The sequence below is a fragment of the Eublepharis macularius genome, chromosome 2 (genome assembly GCF_028583425.1).
Source record: "Eublepharis macularius isolate TG4126 chromosome 2, MPM_Emac_v1.0, whole genome shotgun sequence".
NCBI classification, from domain to species: domain Eukaryota; kingdom Metazoa; phylum Chordata; class Lepidosauria; order Squamata; family Eublepharidae; genus Eublepharis; species Eublepharis macularius.
In genome coordinates this window covers 191,522,022-191,540,525 of record NC_072791.1, presented here as the reverse complement: position 1 = coordinate 191,540,525, position 18,504 = coordinate 191,522,022, and the positions used below count along the sequence as shown (strand labels likewise).

Genomic DNA, 18,504 nt, shown 5'->3' with positions numbered 1-18,504 from the left:
ACGAGGCAGCAATGCAGCCCAGGTCATCCCTCTAGATCCAAACCAGTCGATGGTGACACCTCATCCGAGGCCCAAGTCACGTCCCCAGCCGGATGCCTTCGCGTAACGAGCAGCCCAGTAAACGATGCTGTGGCCCATGATCCACACTCGCGTACCCTGACCTGAAGGAACTAAAAAGAAGAAGGATTAATAACCAACGTCGGACGAACATAACTCTTGTAACTGCCAGATCTCCAACGGCCAATTGCTCGCACACTTCTCGGGGAAAAGCCAATCTGAGATACTACTGTGGCAGCCCCGATCCAGAATGAATGCACCCCAAATTCTCTGGCTGGAAAACCACCCGCTGTCAGAGCAGCCCGAAGCACGCTAATGAATTGAAAGCGGGATAGGGGAGAGCCATCCCAGTGTACAAAAAGGAATCCATCTCCTGCAGGATAGGCAGCCATATAGGCATTCAAGGCCCGGCGTGGGCATGGTCCATGAACAGAGACACCCAAAGCAAACTGTACCCCCCGCCCCTGCTGATCCATCTTGGACCGCCGGAGGTGAATGGACACCCCTGAGCTTCCCAGGGAGACGTCCCCCACCTTCAAGGCCCTTCCAGAGGCCTCTCGTCGTGACTTAGCAACCAGTTCCCAACTCTGAATGCCCCAAAAAAGGCCAGAGTAAACGCAGCTTCAAATAGCAATGCCTCATATGCTGAGTGACAAATATTGGGCAGCAAGTCTATTAGTCGTCCCAGGATACGGTGTGTTGTAGGACGACGACAATCTGCAGGCGGGGGGGACGACGACCTCCTCCAACCTTCAATAGCCTTGCGGGCCGTGAACAGATCACAGGAATCAGGGAATCCCCTGGCTTTACTAAAAAAGGAAATAGCAGCCAAATGACCTTTCATAGTCCTGGGGGCTAAGCCCTTGTCCCTTATGTGAGCCAAATATCGAAGAACCAACCCGCCTGAAGTAGGCAAGCTGCCTGAACCCCCCCCCCCATCACTGAGATACGGACAAAAAGGTGGACAGAGCCCTGCTGTATGCCTGCAAGGAAGATGGAGCAATTGACGACAATATTCCCTGCACTATGGAGCGTTCCCAAGGTTCCAGAGGTCTTCAGGGAAGGGATCCAGGTCTCGGCGGGCTCCCGGCGCCAAGGCAAAGAACCGCTCTGTCTGGAAGCGAGATAATGCGTCGGCGATGCTGTTATCAGTGCCTGCTACGTGCTTCACAGAAAAGGAAATTTATTGACTAAGCACACCAGAACAAACCTGCGCACTAGCCGCATTACCGGCTCAGAGTGCGATGACTGCCTGTTCAGGACCTTGACAACCGCCATGTTGTCACACCAGAAGATCACCTTCTTATTCTTAAACTGGTCCCTCCATAATACCACCACTACCAGAATTGGGAATAACTCTAAGAAAGTGAGATCCCTGGTCAAACCCGACCCGCTCCATCTACCAGGCCACAGCTGAGCACACCACCGCCCCCCAAGGTAGACTCCAAAGCCGCCGCTACCTGAAGTATCAGAGTGGACCTGAAGGTCCGCAGCCATGCCACTTGCATCCTGCCAAAAGGACACACCATTGTAACTTGACAAAAAGGACAGCCAGACTCTAAGGTCTTCTTTCATGCCCTTCGTGATCCTGACGTGATGATGAGGGGAGGAAGCCCCAGCGGTGGCCCTGGCTAGCCGAGCACAGAAGGGCCTGCCCAGGGCAACCACCCTGTGTGCAAAATTGAGGTGCCCGAGCAGGGATTGAAACTCTTTTAAGGTAATCTTACGACGGACCAAGATGGACTCAAGCAGCCCTTGCAAGGCCTGAAGCTTGGCTAGGGGAAGTCTGGAGCAGCCCGCAATTGAATCTAACTCAATCCCTAGATAAGTGAGCCTGGCCGCTGGACCTTTAGTCTTTTCCTTGGCCAGGGGAACTCCGAGCTCCGTGGCAAGGGCCTGAAAGCCCGCAAGTCTATCTGCACAGGCTGGCCCCCCAGCTGGCCCCGCCAGGAGGAAGTCATCGAGATAGTGCGTGACTCGGGGGCATCCTAAACGCTCCATGGCCGCCCACTCCAAAAACGTGCTGAAGGCCTCAAATGCCGCACAAGCAACAGAGCAACCCATTGGCATTGCCTTGTCAACGTACCAGGCACCCTTGCTGATCTGTTATGGTAGCGGTCCAAGATGAGTAATAGAATTTTACAAGTAGGGGTCCCACTAGGATTTGTGGGGGGCATCTCATGTTTGCCTCCCTCACCAGGTCCTCTTTCCCTTCCCTGCCCTCCATAGCCTATCCCCCTTTTCCTGCTTCCTTCTCTCCTTCGCATCTGCCTTTTCTGTCCCCCTGCTTTCACCTTACCCCTTCCCATCCCACAGAGCCTCTCCCCAATGGCCCAGTTGCATGATGCCAGCTGAACTAGGCCCAGTTTCTTGGAGGGGAACCTGGAAGGACTTCTGTGGGGTACTTTTCCCTATATCCCCTTCCCCACACTTATTTCCTTTCATTGGGGTACTTTTCCCTATATCCCCTTCCCCACACTATTTCCTTTCCCTCCTTCTGGCAGCCCCCATATGCTCACCTTTCCCTATGTCCTTCTCTCCTTCAGAACCATTAGACAACTTACATTTTATCTGTCCCCCATCTTCATCTGTATTTACTAATTTACTTCATTTATATACTGCCTGTCTCCACAACGGGGCCCAAAGCAGCTTACAACAATCTCCTTGCCTCCATATTATCCTCATGAAAACCCAGAGAGTTGAGTGTGTAACTAGATCAGAGTCACCCAGTGACCTTCCACAGCACAGTGGAATCTGGGTTTCCCACATCTTAGTCCGAAACTCTAACCACTATACTACACTGGCTTTATGGGGGGCTGCTGTTGAGCAGTAGCAAGCAGCCAGGCCTGAGTGAGTCATGCAAGTCACGTGGTATCAGGTCATGTGGTGGTTGTTTCTGGACCTGATTCCAGTGAGTCCTCCCTCAAAGGCCAGAACAAGCCCCCCCTCCCCCACCGGCTGCCTTTTCCTGACAGAAACCAAGCCTGGAATACTGATCTGTTACTTGGTTGTCTAGTAACATCACTGAGAGCATCTGGTTAAAGCTACAGGAGCTATTTTAAACATTTTGGGTTTTTTTTAAACCTCCAGTGTATTTTTTTTTAGATTTCAGATTTTTCTGCAAACTGTGGGGCATTTTTCAGGGATATAAGATCTTTCTTGTCGATTCCAATTACTGAATATAAGTATCCTCGGATCAGGGCCACTTGGCTATTAATATATAAGATGTCCTGTGGAGGGGGGATCTTGGGTGGTATACTAGTTGGAGTATCTGACTAGGATCTGAGATTTAGCCCTCCTCCCACCCACCCGACTCTGATAGGAAGTTTATTGGATGACCTTGTACCCATCACTCTTTTTCAACCTAACATGAGGATAAAATAGAAGGAATAATGTATGTTGTACTGCCTTCCTTGGAAGAAGTTTGGGATACAAGTAAAAGTGGTAGGGGTGGCAGGAGAGAAGGGAAAAAAGATTTATCAACATAGCCTTGGATCCAAAGATACCCGCTGCATAAAGTCCAGTGTCCCACATCCAAAAACTGTTTTGAGGAGTAGAAATGAGTGTGTCATTGTCTCACCTTATGTGGGCTGAAACATTCTAGGCATGTAGCAGAATCTTTAGATCCAGGCAATGGATTTTGACAGGCTAGGTAGGTACTGTGCAGAGAAAAGCTAAATTAAATGGGAGCTTTGAGAAACCTGATTCCCCCCCCCCCACACACACACAGAAGTTTCAAACTCTTATTTCAAGCTCAGTTGCAAGCTTTTCCCATCTGTAAAAGAAATGGGAAATGGCAGAAAACCAATGAAGCTACGTGGTGGGCGCAGAAGCTTTGAAAAGCAAAATGGGGCAGGAGATGAAAAACAAAATGGAAATATAGCAGCTGGAAGGAAAAACTGGTTACAAAGGATGATCAAATTTCGAAAGCTAGACTACAGAGGTATAAAGACAGAAAAACAAAACATCAAAAAAGCTTACATTGAATGAGTGGTGCTGGAATCAACAAGAAATACATTAGAAGATAAATTATACCTTGATCCAAGCCATTTATAATGCCATCGTAAGCAGAGTTAACCCTTCTAAATCCATTGAAGTCAGTGGACTTAGAAGGGTAAAATTCTGCCTAGGGTGGTACCGTAATAGTAGCCAAACTCTCTTCCTGTGAAAAGGAGGAGTACAGGCCGTGGAGAGTGTGAGAAACTATCAGGTACTTTTTGGTTGCAATTCTCAGAACTCTTTCCTGGAAGTGAGCCCCATTGAACAAAATAGGGCTTTCTACTGAGTAGACTTGCTTAGTATTGCTTTCTAAATCATACATTGATTAAAATTTGGTAGAGTTGCTAGAACACATAACAGGTTAAAAGTGCAAAATTATTTTTAACTTGGTTCAGGATTCAACAAACTGAAATCCAGGTTATATAAATGCTAAACTTAAAATGCCACCCAGCCATATATTAGGTGCCATAAAATTTATAGACATTATAAAAGTAGGATACTAGATGTAGGAAAGGAGACCTAAATGCACTTTCTGTGAGGTAAGGGAATAACCAATGTAATGAATAACAAAATGAATGTGTGACGTACAAAGCAGCAGCAGCATTTTTATGTTTTTTTAAAAACCATGCTGTCTATCATAACCTTGCTGTTGATGGGAGTATATTTTCAATAGACCTTTAGAAAGCAGTTTGTTGACCATGGCTAGGATGAAAAACTTACTTCCAATAAGAATTATTATGATCTTCTATAAACAGCAAAATGATCTTCTATAAACAGCTTTGGAAAGAAAAAAATAGATTCAAACAAATAAACTGAGGCAATGGTATCCTGTTTCCTATTGAACTACACCAATGGGGGTATTATACAGAAAGTTTGTTTTGATATTTATTCCATGAAGCTGGATAATCTAATACAATAAGCATATTTATGTTTAATGATTTAGGGACCCTTTTATATTTTTATTTTTTTAATAATAAAAATGCGTGAACTGCTTAAAAATCTAAAGCTTATGTCACAGAGCATTCATATTCTGTGATCGGTATGCTTTCAACATAATCATACTGCACTTCCAAAGCAATGCTGGGGAGTCGGGGACCATAAGACTGAGGCAGTTCTACACAGACCCGGCCGGTACTTGCGCGTGGTGGTATTTTAGTTTTGGAAACCACCAATTCATGCAACAGTGCTATATCAGAAGGGCTTATGAATGACTTCCTGTTACAATTGATTATTGTCAACTGTAAACAGAGACCCAATTTGGGGAAAAGGAAATCTCATTTAGGGAGCAGAAGAGGCTACACACAGAGACACATCCCAACTTTTCCCCTTTTGTGCCTTCAGTTCCCCCTACCCTCACCTAGTGAGCACATGAGGGTAACATTTCCCAATCCCTTTAGTATGTGAAAAATTAAGATAGAAACCATATCCCAAGTGGTTTTTTTCCCCAGTGTTCAGGTAACCTGGTTCCTAAGTAACTAGCTACTACTTGGATAATTTTTTCTGTTATTAAAAAACAGCCTACTAAGACTTTCCATCTGTAGTAGACATGGGCACGAATTGAAATACGAATCAAATTTTGTGACGAATCGGGCTGATTCGTGTTTCCCAAAACATGTTTCGTGAGGCCGCAGTTTTCATGAAATTCACGACTTTGGGGGCTGATTCATTCGATACGTGAATGAATCATGATGCCAGACAGGCTGGCGCCGATCCATTGATTCCTTAGGCAACATAGGCCCAGAATGTCTGCAGACCTTTTGTTGCCATTGGAAACCCCAATCTTAGCCCACATAACCTTGATAGTCAACTCTCCCTACCAACTGGAGAGCTTCCATTCTGTCCTGTACAGCAGGAGCAGAGGGGTTAATCCCCTAGGCAACTGAGGAGATAGGCCTTCTGTAGCCATGGGAACACCAATCTCATCCCTCCAAACCCTGTTAGGCAGGTCTGTCTGCCAACCAGAAACCTCCTCTTCAGCTCTATATGAGCATTTCTTATATAAGGCACAGCTCTCTGCCTTGTGCTTTTCAGTTCCAGTAGACTGAGGGGGAGAGAGGACCTGCTTCTGGGATTTGGAGTGAGAGAGTGGAATTGGGAGCTTTTGGCTGGATTTGCTGTTGCTTTAAGAGACTGAAAAGCCTTTCTTATTTTCAGCTCTTGGCCTTGCTGGGAAAGTTGTTGGATGAGGGTGCCTTCTTTCCTCCACCCCACCCAACCCCAGTCTCAGGGCACTGCCTGGCTCTGGGGCCTAGCTTGACTGAGGCCTACCTTTTTTTTCTTTAATTTTCTTTGCTTATATTCTTATTTAAAGCATTTGTTCTTGCTGGCTTGTTGGGTGAGGGTGGCTGAAGTCTCCCTTCGAGTTTGGCATCTCTGGGTATGAAGGGGGGCATTGAAGTGCCCTGGGTTCTGATGAATCATGAAACTAACAAATCGTTTCAGGAAACAGGACAATTTCATGACAGTTCATGATTCATGGAATGTGATGAAACACGAAACGCAAATTTCATTTTTTTCCATTTCATGCCCATCTCTAATTTATAACTCTAAATATTGTGGCAGAAATTCTTTCCTTTTTATACTTTGTTTTCCCCTTATGCTTGGTTTTCTCTTTGGTTATAATTGTAAATACAATAATGACTTATATTGTCAGTAAGGAAGAGCTTCATGTTGTGAATGGCAGTAGCAATGAATAGATGCAATCATACATTTGACCACAACCACTATTCTAGAGGAGTTTCATTGCTGTCCCAGTGAAATATAAAAGACTGTTGTTGGATATTTCAGATTTAAAGGTTTATTGCCTGTGGTGTTGTTGCTGGAGTCACTTTTATTTGGTGAAAGAGTAAGCCTCATGAAGATTATGGTTGCTATTTTACGTTTAAAATCCCAGTTGTTTTTTTCTCTGAAAACTAAATGGTAATTTTTTTACTGTTTTTCAGCAACAAGAGCAGGATCCAACTAACTTATATATCTCCAATTTGCCACTTTCAATGGATGAGCAAGAGCTTGAGAATATGCTGAAACCTTTTGGCCAAGTTATCTCTACAAGAATACTTCGTGATTCCAATGGCACAAGTCGCGGAGTTGGCTTTGCAAGGTATTACGATAACTTAGCTGTCTTTTTGAAAAAGCTTTGTTTAATAAATAGTAGCAGTTCTATTAAAAATAAAAAGTTATGGAAACTTTGTGAAAAGGAGTACAAGGGTGCTATAGGTTGATCATCTGATGAAATATATTTTGACCGGTCAAGTATGTATACCACTGTTACCTTTATTATAATTCAAATAAATGTATCCAGAAAAAAATCCAGAAAAACTGCAGATGTTAAGAATGAATACAGCCAAGTTCTGAACAATTGTTATCTTATTACTTCTGTGTTGTTAGCTATGAACACAATAGAAAAGACTGAACAGTTCTGCCTATACCTATAAAGTGCTTTAAATATATATACCTATAAAAAAATTGTGTTTGGGATCCTGAGAGATTATGGAGGGCTAGGGAACAAGGGCTAGGGAAGGAGGGCTAGGGAACAAGGGTAAGATTTAAATATAAGTGGTTTCTTAGAATTAAAAATGTAGACTGCCACCTGCACAAGGGCAATAGTGGACTATTTAATACTATTTCACCACAGTTAAGCAATCATTAGTGCAGATTACTTCTAACCTTTATTTGCTCTGTGCGAGTGCCAGTGTCGTATTGTGGTCAGAATGTTGGACTAGAATCTGGGAGAACATGGTTTCAGACCCCAATTCTCCCATGGATGCTCCCTTGGTAATCTTAGACCAATCACTCTCAGCCTAACAGACCTCAGATGGTTATTGTGAGGAGATAAAATAAGTTGGGACAAATAATGGCGGAACAAAGTTGAATAGAAATATCTAAAAAAAAATTACCTTTTTAGTTGAATATAATACTTAGTGATACTTTACAAAAGCCAAAACCCAGAAAGTACTAGCTAAAATACTGTCATCACATAACCTTTGTACTTGATAGCCTAATTCTCCTTTTTTTCATTAGTTGCTGTATGTAATTACAGAACTTTAGCAAAACTTGGTTCCAGTTTGGATGTTTTTGTTAGGTGTCCACTATATTTTCATACCGTATGACTGTCTGGGTGAATCAGATACAAAGAGCTGAGTTGATCCCAAATTTGTCTCTTTCTTAAACATATAATCACCACACTTGTTTCTTCTTATACATGCAGAATGGTGTGAACTGCACAGGGCCTGAAGGCTGAATACAGTGAAGCACCAAATTGAACAGGAGAAGTTTCCATACAGATGGGTTGTACAGTGAGAGTCTGAGACCCCATCAAGGAGTACGGACTCACAAAGTAAGAAAGCAAAATGTCTAAATCATTAATTATCTGTTTTGTTTTTTATACAGGATGGAATCAACAGAAAAATGTGAAGCTGTGATTGCTCATTTTAATGGAAAATTCATTAAAACACCACCCGGGGTTTCTGGTATGTTCTTTGAATTCTTCTGAGCTATAACATTGAGGGTGGTTCTTGTTATTAGAATAAATCAGTATGGTTATGACAGCCATGGCCAGTTCATATTGTAGACCTTGAACACATGGGGTTGTCCTGCTGATCCTCTGTGTCCATTTATGTGAACAAATTAACTTGTTAATTAAGCTGTCATGACCATGGCTGGCAATGATCACAATAATTTTAGAGAAATTTGTTCCAATTGCTTGATTACTGTGAAAGCATGCCTATGTTCAGATGACGCAGCAAATCGGGGCATTAATGGCGTTCATGGAAATGGTAAGCGTGTCTGAAATAGTGAGCCCCACATATCATTCCTTTATGGCCAAGTCCGTGTTACATCTTAACCTGACCAAAATACAGCTTGTTCAAGATTGGTTTCCTTTCCAGGAAAAAGGGCATAAGAGATGTAGTGCATACATTTTTGTTTCTTCATAGTTATATTGAGCAGGTTATGGAAGTGATCACCTAGAAAATAATGTAGAATTCACAGCAGCATTTCTGCCACAACAATAGTGTCATGGGCTGGGCCCGCCCAAGCTGGGAGTCCAGGTACTAGCACGAAGCCAAGGGGTGTTCAAAAGTCACAAGCCAAGTCCAGTCTGTAGTCAGAGCCCAAGGTAAACGCCAGGGGTGTGTCCAAGATCCAAAAAGCCAAGCCAAGTCCAGTCCGTAAGTCAGAGCACGAGGGTATCAAGTCAGGTGCAGGCAAGAGCAAGACACAAGGTACCAGGAAGTGGTTGCAGGTAGTTGACACGTTGCTTCCACGCCTGGCAGTTGCTCCTGACTGGCTTTTATAGCCAGGCGTGATTTTCAGCCAGCTGCTGGGGCTCCATCCTGATGCTACTCATCATCACTCTCCAGCAGCTGGCGTTGGCTCAGGAGACAAGCACTGCGCCGTCTCTCCTGCAGTTCCAGTCTCTGGCGCTGCCTGCGGCGCTCTCTAGGTGTGGGTGAGCCTGGGGGGGTGGAAGCCCCTGGCTGGGCTTCCCCTGTGGTGCTGGCAGTCCCTGACTGAGCCTCCCCTGTGGAAGTTCCTGGCTGAGCTTCCCCTGTGGTATTGGGGCTAGAGGGTGCTGGTGTCTCAGCTGCTAGCTGTGAGCCTTGATCAGCCAGCAGCTGCTGCTCATGATTGCTGGCTTCTGCTGAGTCAGGGCTAGGGCTGGCTACACAGAACTCTTCTTCTCCTGAGGAGTCCTGGCTGGCTACACGAGGCTCCTCTCCTCCAGAGGAGACCTTACTCTCAGACTGGGCTATGACAAATAGTTTCTGCCAGCTAGCTAGGAGCATAGCATTTCTTTTCAAACTAATTGCCTCTTCCCCTCATGTCTTGGTATACACATCACAGCCAGTAAACCTGTTTCACAGTCTGCCTCTTGTCTTCAAGTGAGCCTGTGTCGGCCACCCAAATGGCAAAGGTTATCGGTTGCCTTGATCGCCCTTCAGATAATGTGCAAATAGGAAATTATAAACAACCTTGGTTTTGATCTCATTGGATTTGTCTGCCTTTTGCAAATAATGATATCAGCATTGGTCAATTTGCTGAAGAAGGTTGATGCTGAGTGCAGGAAACTGCCCAGTATCTTCTGCAGATGAGAGAAAAGAAATTGTTTAAGTAATGCAGAGGCATCCTTGCCTGGAAGAGCGAGTAACTATCCCTTTCTTGGAGGCCCAGTTATTGACGCTTTTTATTTGTATAGTGTTTTATATTCATTAATATCTTGATTGGTTTGGGGTTTATTTCATATCAACTACTTTGCATAGTCAAGGTTATACCTAGTTAACTATTCTAGTAATGATTGGTTTTAAAGGCACTTTTGAACAGCTCAGGTGTATCAGAGACCCTATTTCTGGGTTGTCTTTGATAAAACTACTGCAAATGCTGCATATTTTGACAAGGGACACTGATTCCCTCTGAATATTTGTTCTTGCCAGATTGTTGCTTAATGTGACCAGAAGCACAGAGGTGCTATTTCTTGCTGTGATCAGCTTCTCAACAGTAGAACAGGACTGGAGTCCAGTAGCACCTTAAAGACCACCAAGATTTTCAGGATAGGAGCTTTTGAGAGTCAAAACTTCCTTCATCGGTTACCTCCATCAAGGAGCTTTGACTCTTGAAAATTTACACCCTAGAATCTTGTTGGTCTTTAAGATGCTTCTGGACTTTCTTTACCTACTGCAGACCAACATGACTACTTGCCTGATATTACTGTCAAAAGTATGTAGCTATTCTTCTTTGCAAGCATTATGCCACTTACACTCAAAGTAAATGAGGCCAAGCTGAAGACCTGAACATAGGCCATTGCTGCTTGGAAAGCATCATGACATTCTAAAGCTTTTAAAGGACTTCTTGTCAAAGATTTTGTAACGTCTATTCTGGTTATGGGATGCTGGGAGAGCAGCGGTTTCCTGCACCCAGCAGAGACATTTTATAATTAGTCATTGGTTTTGAGATGGTTGGCTTTATGCTTTGTTCTAAAGCACTGAGAATCAGTTTGCTCTTTAAAAACCCAATGTTCAGAGGCATAGACCCAGAGGAGTTAAGATTTTTTTTAAACTCCCCCCCCCCACCTACCAAATTATTTTAAAGATAAAATCAACAAAGTAAAAGTTTTGGAGCACTAAGACCGTTTCCTGTTTAGGTTAATTTCTGCTGTATGAGTCCCTACTCACCATATGATAGAAAGTTATCAGCTTATGATCATTAATTGCACCACCTACTGCAGACTGTAGTTAACATTCTATGCTATTAGTTTTTGCTGGGTGGAAGCAGAAAATTACTAAATACAAATTTATTAACACAATCAGGGAATCAAATGCAAAGATTAGAATGGATTTTAAAAAGTGCTTCCCTTTCACATTCTGTGTATAGTAAAATTATATACTACATGGAGGAGGAGACAAATAGCACATATTTATTTCAGGATTTAGTTAAAGAAGGGATTTGAAGTAAATCTGGATTTACTTTAATGATGTTAATGTTTGCTTTTAAAGAAATTCGTGCATGCTGAGCATTTTTCGGGGATGAGACTCTTACGGGAACTTTTAAATTCTTCCCAAACCTTTTAAGGCAGAGAGTATATCTTCATTTCTGTTTTCCTACCATCTCCTGCTGCTTCAATATGGACCTAAGGGAAGCTTTCTTGGTCCTAAAGCACTTTCTACACTTTATCTTAGCCAAAAGTCCTCATGCACTTTCAATGTGTCTAACTAGCACTTTGTTCATCAACTGAGGATAAAGAGGCAAAACAAATGGGACACAGTCAACACCCCCCCCCCCCAAAAGGACTAGAAAAAATTTACAGTCTTGAAGGTGGCTGTGCCTAGTTTATTTTGATTACTGGTGTCATCTTTATTAGAAGCACTGCAATAATTATGAGTAAAAAGATACACCTATCCATCCTTCCAGGGTTGCCAAGCTCCAGGTGGTGCCTGGAGGTCCTCTTGAATTAAAATTGATCTCCATATGACAAAGATCAATTCCCCTGAAGAAAATGGCTGTTTTGGAAGGTGAATTCTATAGCATTATACCTCGTAGAGGTTCCTCCTCTATCCAATGCACCCCTCAGGTTCTACCCACAAATCCCCACGATCATCCCATCCCAGAGTTGGCAACACTACCTCCTTCTCACATATTGATCACATATCTCCTAAATAAGGAGTTTTTTCACCGCTTGAGAGTGTTCTTTGTTCATTTCTTCAGTCTTTATTGTTCCTTCTTAGAAGAGCACACTGGTACTCAATTTTCCTCTTCCTTTTTTATGGTTTGAAGATTGTTGCTGCCTCACTCCTTTCATTATTAGGAAGGGCAACACTTGATCCGTCAAATGTGAAAAACGAGGGCAAGGAGGGAAGTCAGTGTTAGCATTATTTCAACCGTTGCTTAATGAATCTTGTTTTCTAGGGTACAAACTATCTAGAAGTAGAGCCTGGGCCTTTAACTTCTCACATGTTGAAACATTGTGTCTCAGTGTTTCAGCAAGTGAGACACATTTTGTCTTTTATGAGACTGTGCTGAACATTTTGTGTGTTGATGATTGTCTTTTGTAAAGCCAGTATAGAGAGTTACACATTTGCAGATGTGAGAAGAGGAACTCGCAGTGTAGTTTGAGTGGTTGATTAGCCCTTGTGGATTAAGCCTGACTTTACCTCCTGTGACCCCTTCTGTGGTGTATTCTCTCTGGTACTTCCTTGTCCTGAAATTGGAGGCCTCACAGCTGTTTCCTGCTCCCTGTCCTCAAATGTATTCATTTAGCATTCACCATCAGGGGTTAATAAGCAGAATGGCGGCTAATATTACCAGGGAAGGGGCTCGTCCTGTAGCACTTTCGTAATTCTCTTCTGAAGGACGAGCTGACATTCTGTGGTAGAGTCTGTTCATCATAGTCCTTTGCTTCCCTCATTCCATTGCTCATATGAAAAGTTCTCCTGTCTGCACTGTCCACTTTGCCATCTATCATCTTCTGCCTGGCCTCAGAAAACATCACTTCCTACACATGACACCACATTCTCTGCTTCTGAATACAAACACACACACACACACTTTGCTGTTTTGCTGCTTCCCGCTTGAACTGTGTGAGATGCCTGTCTCTCGGCCTTATTCTTAACTCTGTGTCTTGGCTTTGTGAGAAGGTAGGCAAGTTCAGGAGAGGTGAGCCCACCTGGTCAGCAAAGCTTTAAGTTAAAGGTCAAGGAATAAATATCCATAGCACAAAATAATCTGCCGCAGTGGAACAACGTGTAGTCCCAAATTCAGCAAAACCTGGCTGAATCAGCAAACTTGTGTTGGATGGGGGAAAACAGCATAAGGACAAAGAAGCCAGAAGGTTTCAGGGAGTAAGTGTGAGAGGAAAAACATCTGTTTGCAAAAAATATACTGTGGTAGTGCAGCTTCGCTTGCAGAGTTTGGAATCAGATACAGAATGGGCTGAACAGGTCTGTAGGAAAGGGAGCTAGAATATATTTAGAGAAATGTATGAGCTGCCTCTCAAACTGTTCAAAGTGGATGACAATATAAAAACAAAATTGAAACATTGTGAAGACACTGTAATCCACTATGGGAGTTCACAGCAATTTGAAGCCTGGCTGTTCTAGGTTATCTATGAATAAAGTCAGCTTTCAAAATTAAAAGTTTATTTTTGTCATATTCCCTCACATATTTTTTTTTAAAAGACAAACAGACTTTACTTTTAAGCTAATACATAGTATCTGGGTAAATTTTGTTTTGTTTTTTTACACAGTTTAGAATCAAGAGCAGGAATGGGGAGATGATGGCTTTGGGGACCCTCCGGTTCATGGCTGTGATAACTTTGATTCCCTGTTACTCTCCATTTTTACCACCTCCTCACTTTTACTTGCCATTCCCTGTTTTATGAACAAGTTTTCTCTAGCCATTCTTGACTGCCTGGAATGGCACCTGCCTTGGAGACTTGCGAAGCAGGAATTTTCAGCAGAGAATGTTGAAAACAAAATTTCAGCTCTTCTTCTACCCTGTCATTAGGGAGAGAAGGGAAGTGCTGTGTTTGAGAATTAGAGAATTGTGAAAACGTGTATAATGGCAACGGATTGAGAAAAACATTGCCACTCCCGATTAGTTTGTCCTGGGGTAGTTCTAAGAATCTGTCTTAAAGACAAATAAGAAGTGAAAGGTCAGAGTGTCTGACTAAGACCTTGCAAATGAGATTCTCGAGAAGTATGGACTCACATTGAGCAAGTTGCCATCCCTCGGTTCATAGGTCTACTTCTGTAAAGGGGCTAATACTTAAAATGGTTTGTAGCCTGATTTTATCCAGTTAAATGATACCAAGTTGTTTCATGTATTCTGAACAATCCACTTGTCACAAAATGTTTTCATAAGCAGAGTGCACCATGCTAATCCAGTATATAAAATGAAACCTGAATAGAAAAACAAGAAAGAAAAGGTTTATTTACAGAATTTATACCCTGCCTTTCTGGCCTCATCGAGGCTGGGAAGGCAGCTAACAAAGTGAAAAACATACATAATAAAATCATGTTTTAAAAACACCTAAACCAACAAAAACACATCATTAAAACAAAACCAGAGCTAAAATACACAGTTAAAACATTTAAAACAATAATTAAAACATTGGACAGGATGCCAGGATAACTGAGGGAACACCAAATGAAACAAAAAAATGTCTTCAACCACTGGTGGGTGAAGGGAACGGATGAATCTCCATTGGGAGAGAGTTGCAGAGTTGTGATGCTGTGATTGAGAAGACCGTCTCCTAGTTTGCCACCTACCTAATCTCAGTTGGCAGGGCACCAACATAGGGCCTTGGAAGATAACTGCAGTGGTTGGGTTGGTTCATAAGGGAGTAGGCGGTCCTTCAGTTCCCAAACCATATAGGGCCGATTCCAGATGACTAACCTGAAGGCGCTGCATGCCGCCATGTTCCGGATCGCGACGGGGAAAACGCGAAATATCGCGTTTTCTCGTGCGAGAAAACGCGATATTTCGCGTTTTCCCTGTCCTGATCCGGAACATGGCGGCATGCAGCGCCTTCAGGTTAGTCGTCTGGAATTGGCCTAGGTCTTCAAAGACCAACACCTGCACCTTGAATTGTGCATGGAAACAGATGAGACAGTGTCAGTTGGCTAAGTGATATTGTCCCTGTGACCCACTTGAATCAGCATTCTGGCTACAGAATTCTGTAACTAGATCCTAATTTTAAATTGTTTTATTTGTTCCACTGTATGCCTTGAATTTCTTCAGTGTAAATGTGTTATATGATTGGTCAAATGACTGTAAATAAATTAAATGAATGAAAGTTACCAAACACTTTTCAAGGGCAAGCCCATGTAGAATGCCTTGCAATAATACGATCTAGAGGTAACGAGGGCATATACCACAGTGGCCAGATCTTTTCTGCCCAGGAAAGGTTGTTGCTGGTTAGCCTGTCAGACTTCGTAGAAGGCACTCCTGGCCATAGTGTTGAATGTCTAGCTTCCGTCTGGTTTGGTCAAGCATCGGTTTAAAGTCCAAAATGGCTTTTTTCCCCCAACCAGCTGTAGGTAAATGTTAAAATAATTCACTTTGTTATATAATCCTTTTCTGCAGGAATCCAAGCTGCTAGCATGGTATATAAGTGCTAGCAATGGTATATAAGTAAATAGCTGGGAAACAGCGGAATTCCTTAAAGCATACTTTCAAGTGGCCAGATTTGGAAACTACAGAGACTTATTCTAGTCACTTTTTCAGACACTGTATTTTTTTTTTTAATACCAAAGCTCTGAATTGGTTCTTCTGAGGCTCTGTTGGCTAATGAAAATACAAGATGTGTGTCATAAAATACACTATAAATGAATAACAGCAATTCACAGTAATAGTGACACTTTATGGTGACCTTACTTAAAATATGTGATAACAACCTACCGACAATAAATACAGATCCCACTGATACTGTATCTGGTAATGAGTGTCCTTCCTGTATGGCATCATGCAGCACAGCTGGTAGCTTAAAACCAATTGCTATGAGTAGCAGACTTGAGTTGCCATCTTAAAACTTGCTCTACAGCTTTAAGTTCCATCTCATCTGCCATCTCTCAGTCTTCAAACTGCGAGTAAACTCCAGTAATTTCAGTGGCACTACTGGGTAGGAGTGTTTCATGCATGTATGTGGATCAGCTAATGATTGCAACACCAAGTGATGTAACACTAAATCTGTACCACTAGGTTACAGGTTTCTGTCACTTCACGTTTATTTTTAAATGAAGTTACACATCAACTGCTGGTCATCAAGTGCTCAGCAACTGATTGGTGAGAAGACACCATTGATTGGTGAGAAGACACCATTTGACTCTCAGAGCTAGTTTGGTGTAGTGGTTAAGAGCGTGGGACTCTAATCTAGAGAGCCGGGTTTGATTCCCCACTCCTCCACTTGAAGCCAGCTGGGTGACCTTGGGCTAGTCACGGCTCTCTGGATCTCTCTCAGCCCCACCCCACCTCACAGGGTGTTTTGTTGTGGGGATAATAGTAACATACTTTGTAAACCGCTCTGGGTGGGCATTAATTTGTCCCAAAGGGTGGTATATAAATCGAATGTTGTTGTTGTTGTTGTTATTGTCATCAACATTCATGGTACTGCATGAGAAAGGAAAAAGGCCCTTTTGGATGGTGGTGTTATGGAATGCTCTTCCAATGGAATCCCTCTTGGTCTTCTTTCTGTTTGCCTTTTGAGGAATAATGAAAATGGGACTCTTTCTTAAGACTTTTGGGGTCAACATAAGTTGATCTTAATTTGTTGCTGCTGCTGTGGTTAGGTGGTGGTTTGTTATTTTGTTGATTTTTTTGTTTACATTTTTGCCTTTTATATAGTTTTCACTGATCATTAGCCATTCTGCAGATGTTTCTCACCAGATGGGCAGGATATAAATATTTTAAATATGTGAAGCAACTTATGAGCGTATCTCGAGCCATAAATATAAGCTGAAGGAAGAGCTCCTTCCTCTCTGGGAAATTCATTTCCCCAGCTCATTTCTGAGCCATAACATCACCATTGATTCAGCACTCTCTCAGACCCAGATTTCTGTAGTGCTTCAGAATGATCAAGGAGCTCCCATGCAAGCAGATGTTCCAAAGAACATCCATGAATGCAGCAGCTCTGCAGACGCATCCCTCTGTGAGTGTAGTGTTGTCTTGTTCTTGACATTGCATTGTGAGAATACATCAGAGCTCCTAACCCCTACAAAAATTCTGCTGTATTGGGTGGATCATATGAATAAACCTAATCTTGCAAACCATCACCAACGCATTTGAATATTTATACTAGATTCTGGATCGGCAAAGTCTGTGACGTACTGTGAAGTAGGAAAGCCATATGCCAAGTTGGGTGAAAAATGTAGTTTCCAAGTTAAATAGGTTGGGGAGGCGGTATTTGAAGTAAATATTAAGATATTAAGTAAATACCTGTCAATTGGTGAACATTTTTTTAAAAAAATATGAATTGTTTGGAAATCACGGACTAATTTTAAGGGTTTTTTTTTTTAAAGCTCCTGCAGAGCCTTTGTTGTGCAAGTTTGCAGACGGAGGCCAAAAAAAGAGACAGAATCAGAACAAGTATATACAGAATGGACGAGCGTGGCATAGGGAAGGCGAGGTGAGACTTGTAAGTCGTCCTTTCAACCTTCTGTGTGGGTGTGTAATGATAAATAATTAAAGTAATAATTGCACAAAGGTGCCCTGTTTTAGCATTCTACATGTTGTGTAATAGAATCTTATGGCTGTTCGGGCCTCTCGATATAATAATACAAACACAACAGTATGTATCTGATACTGCTAAAATAAAGAGAACATTCTTGTGTTCATTAAAATTTTAAAGCTGAGTTGTAATTTTCGATTTTGATTCTTCTCTTGTGCATAGTCAAATGTGTGCTTATGTGTTTAAGCTGAACCTCTGTAGTTTGTGTTAATGTGACTTTATGTTTTCACTGCACTGTCTGACAATAACGGACTTAACTGCGCTGCAGGAGTGGGCTGGGTTGAGCTCTCCCAGGTGATTCTGGATGCCAAATAGCCCCCAGAAAATCACTGGCAAAGGGGAACAGCGGGCAGGTTCTGTCCCTGGGTGCCAGCTGAGTGTGAGGCATTGATGTGACTTCCTTTTTGGCGAAACGACAGAGAAGCCTAGGCACTACTCCACAAGCCTCAGGATCTCAAATCTGAATTGGGCTCCAAGGGGTATGGATGGGCATCAGGCATCAAAAACTGGGCCGAAAGAGGGAGGCCAAAGGCGAGAGACCTGGCTGGGCTGCTTGGAGCCTGTGAAGCAGTTCCTCACTGGGCTTAGAGGGTAAAGGACAAAGTTGAAATCTCCTCCACTATGTGAGGCCAAAGATAGGGTTTGACACAACCCTCAGGCTAGCAGGACCTCACAGCCCTTAATTCATTCGCAGAATAGCTGAATAAAATATATACTCCCCACTCCAGAGT

At 42.8% G+C, this 18,504-nt stretch overlaps 1 protein-coding gene across 4 annotated transcripts in view; it reads left to right on the top strand.

The window, feature by feature from the left end:
• The window catches only part of RBMS1 (RNA binding motif single stranded interacting protein 1), a 197,258-nt gene that overhangs the window by 163,834 nt on the left and 14,920 nt on the right, over window positions 1-18,504 (top strand). For 2 of the 4 annotated variants that reach the window (XM_054970474.1, XM_054970472.1), the window contains exons 5-7: window positions 6,999-7,156; window positions 8,446-8,525; window positions 17,565-17,671. In XM_054970474.1, coding sequence (XP_054826449.1) covers window positions 6,999-7,156; window positions 8,446-8,525; window positions 17,565-17,671 — 345 coding nt within the window. Of the gene's footprint in view, window positions 1-6,998; window positions 7,157-8,445; window positions 8,526-17,564; window positions 17,681-18,504 lie in introns of all 4 variants that reach the window. The other 2 variants (XM_054970473.1, XM_054970471.1) reach the window with 1 other exon arrangement.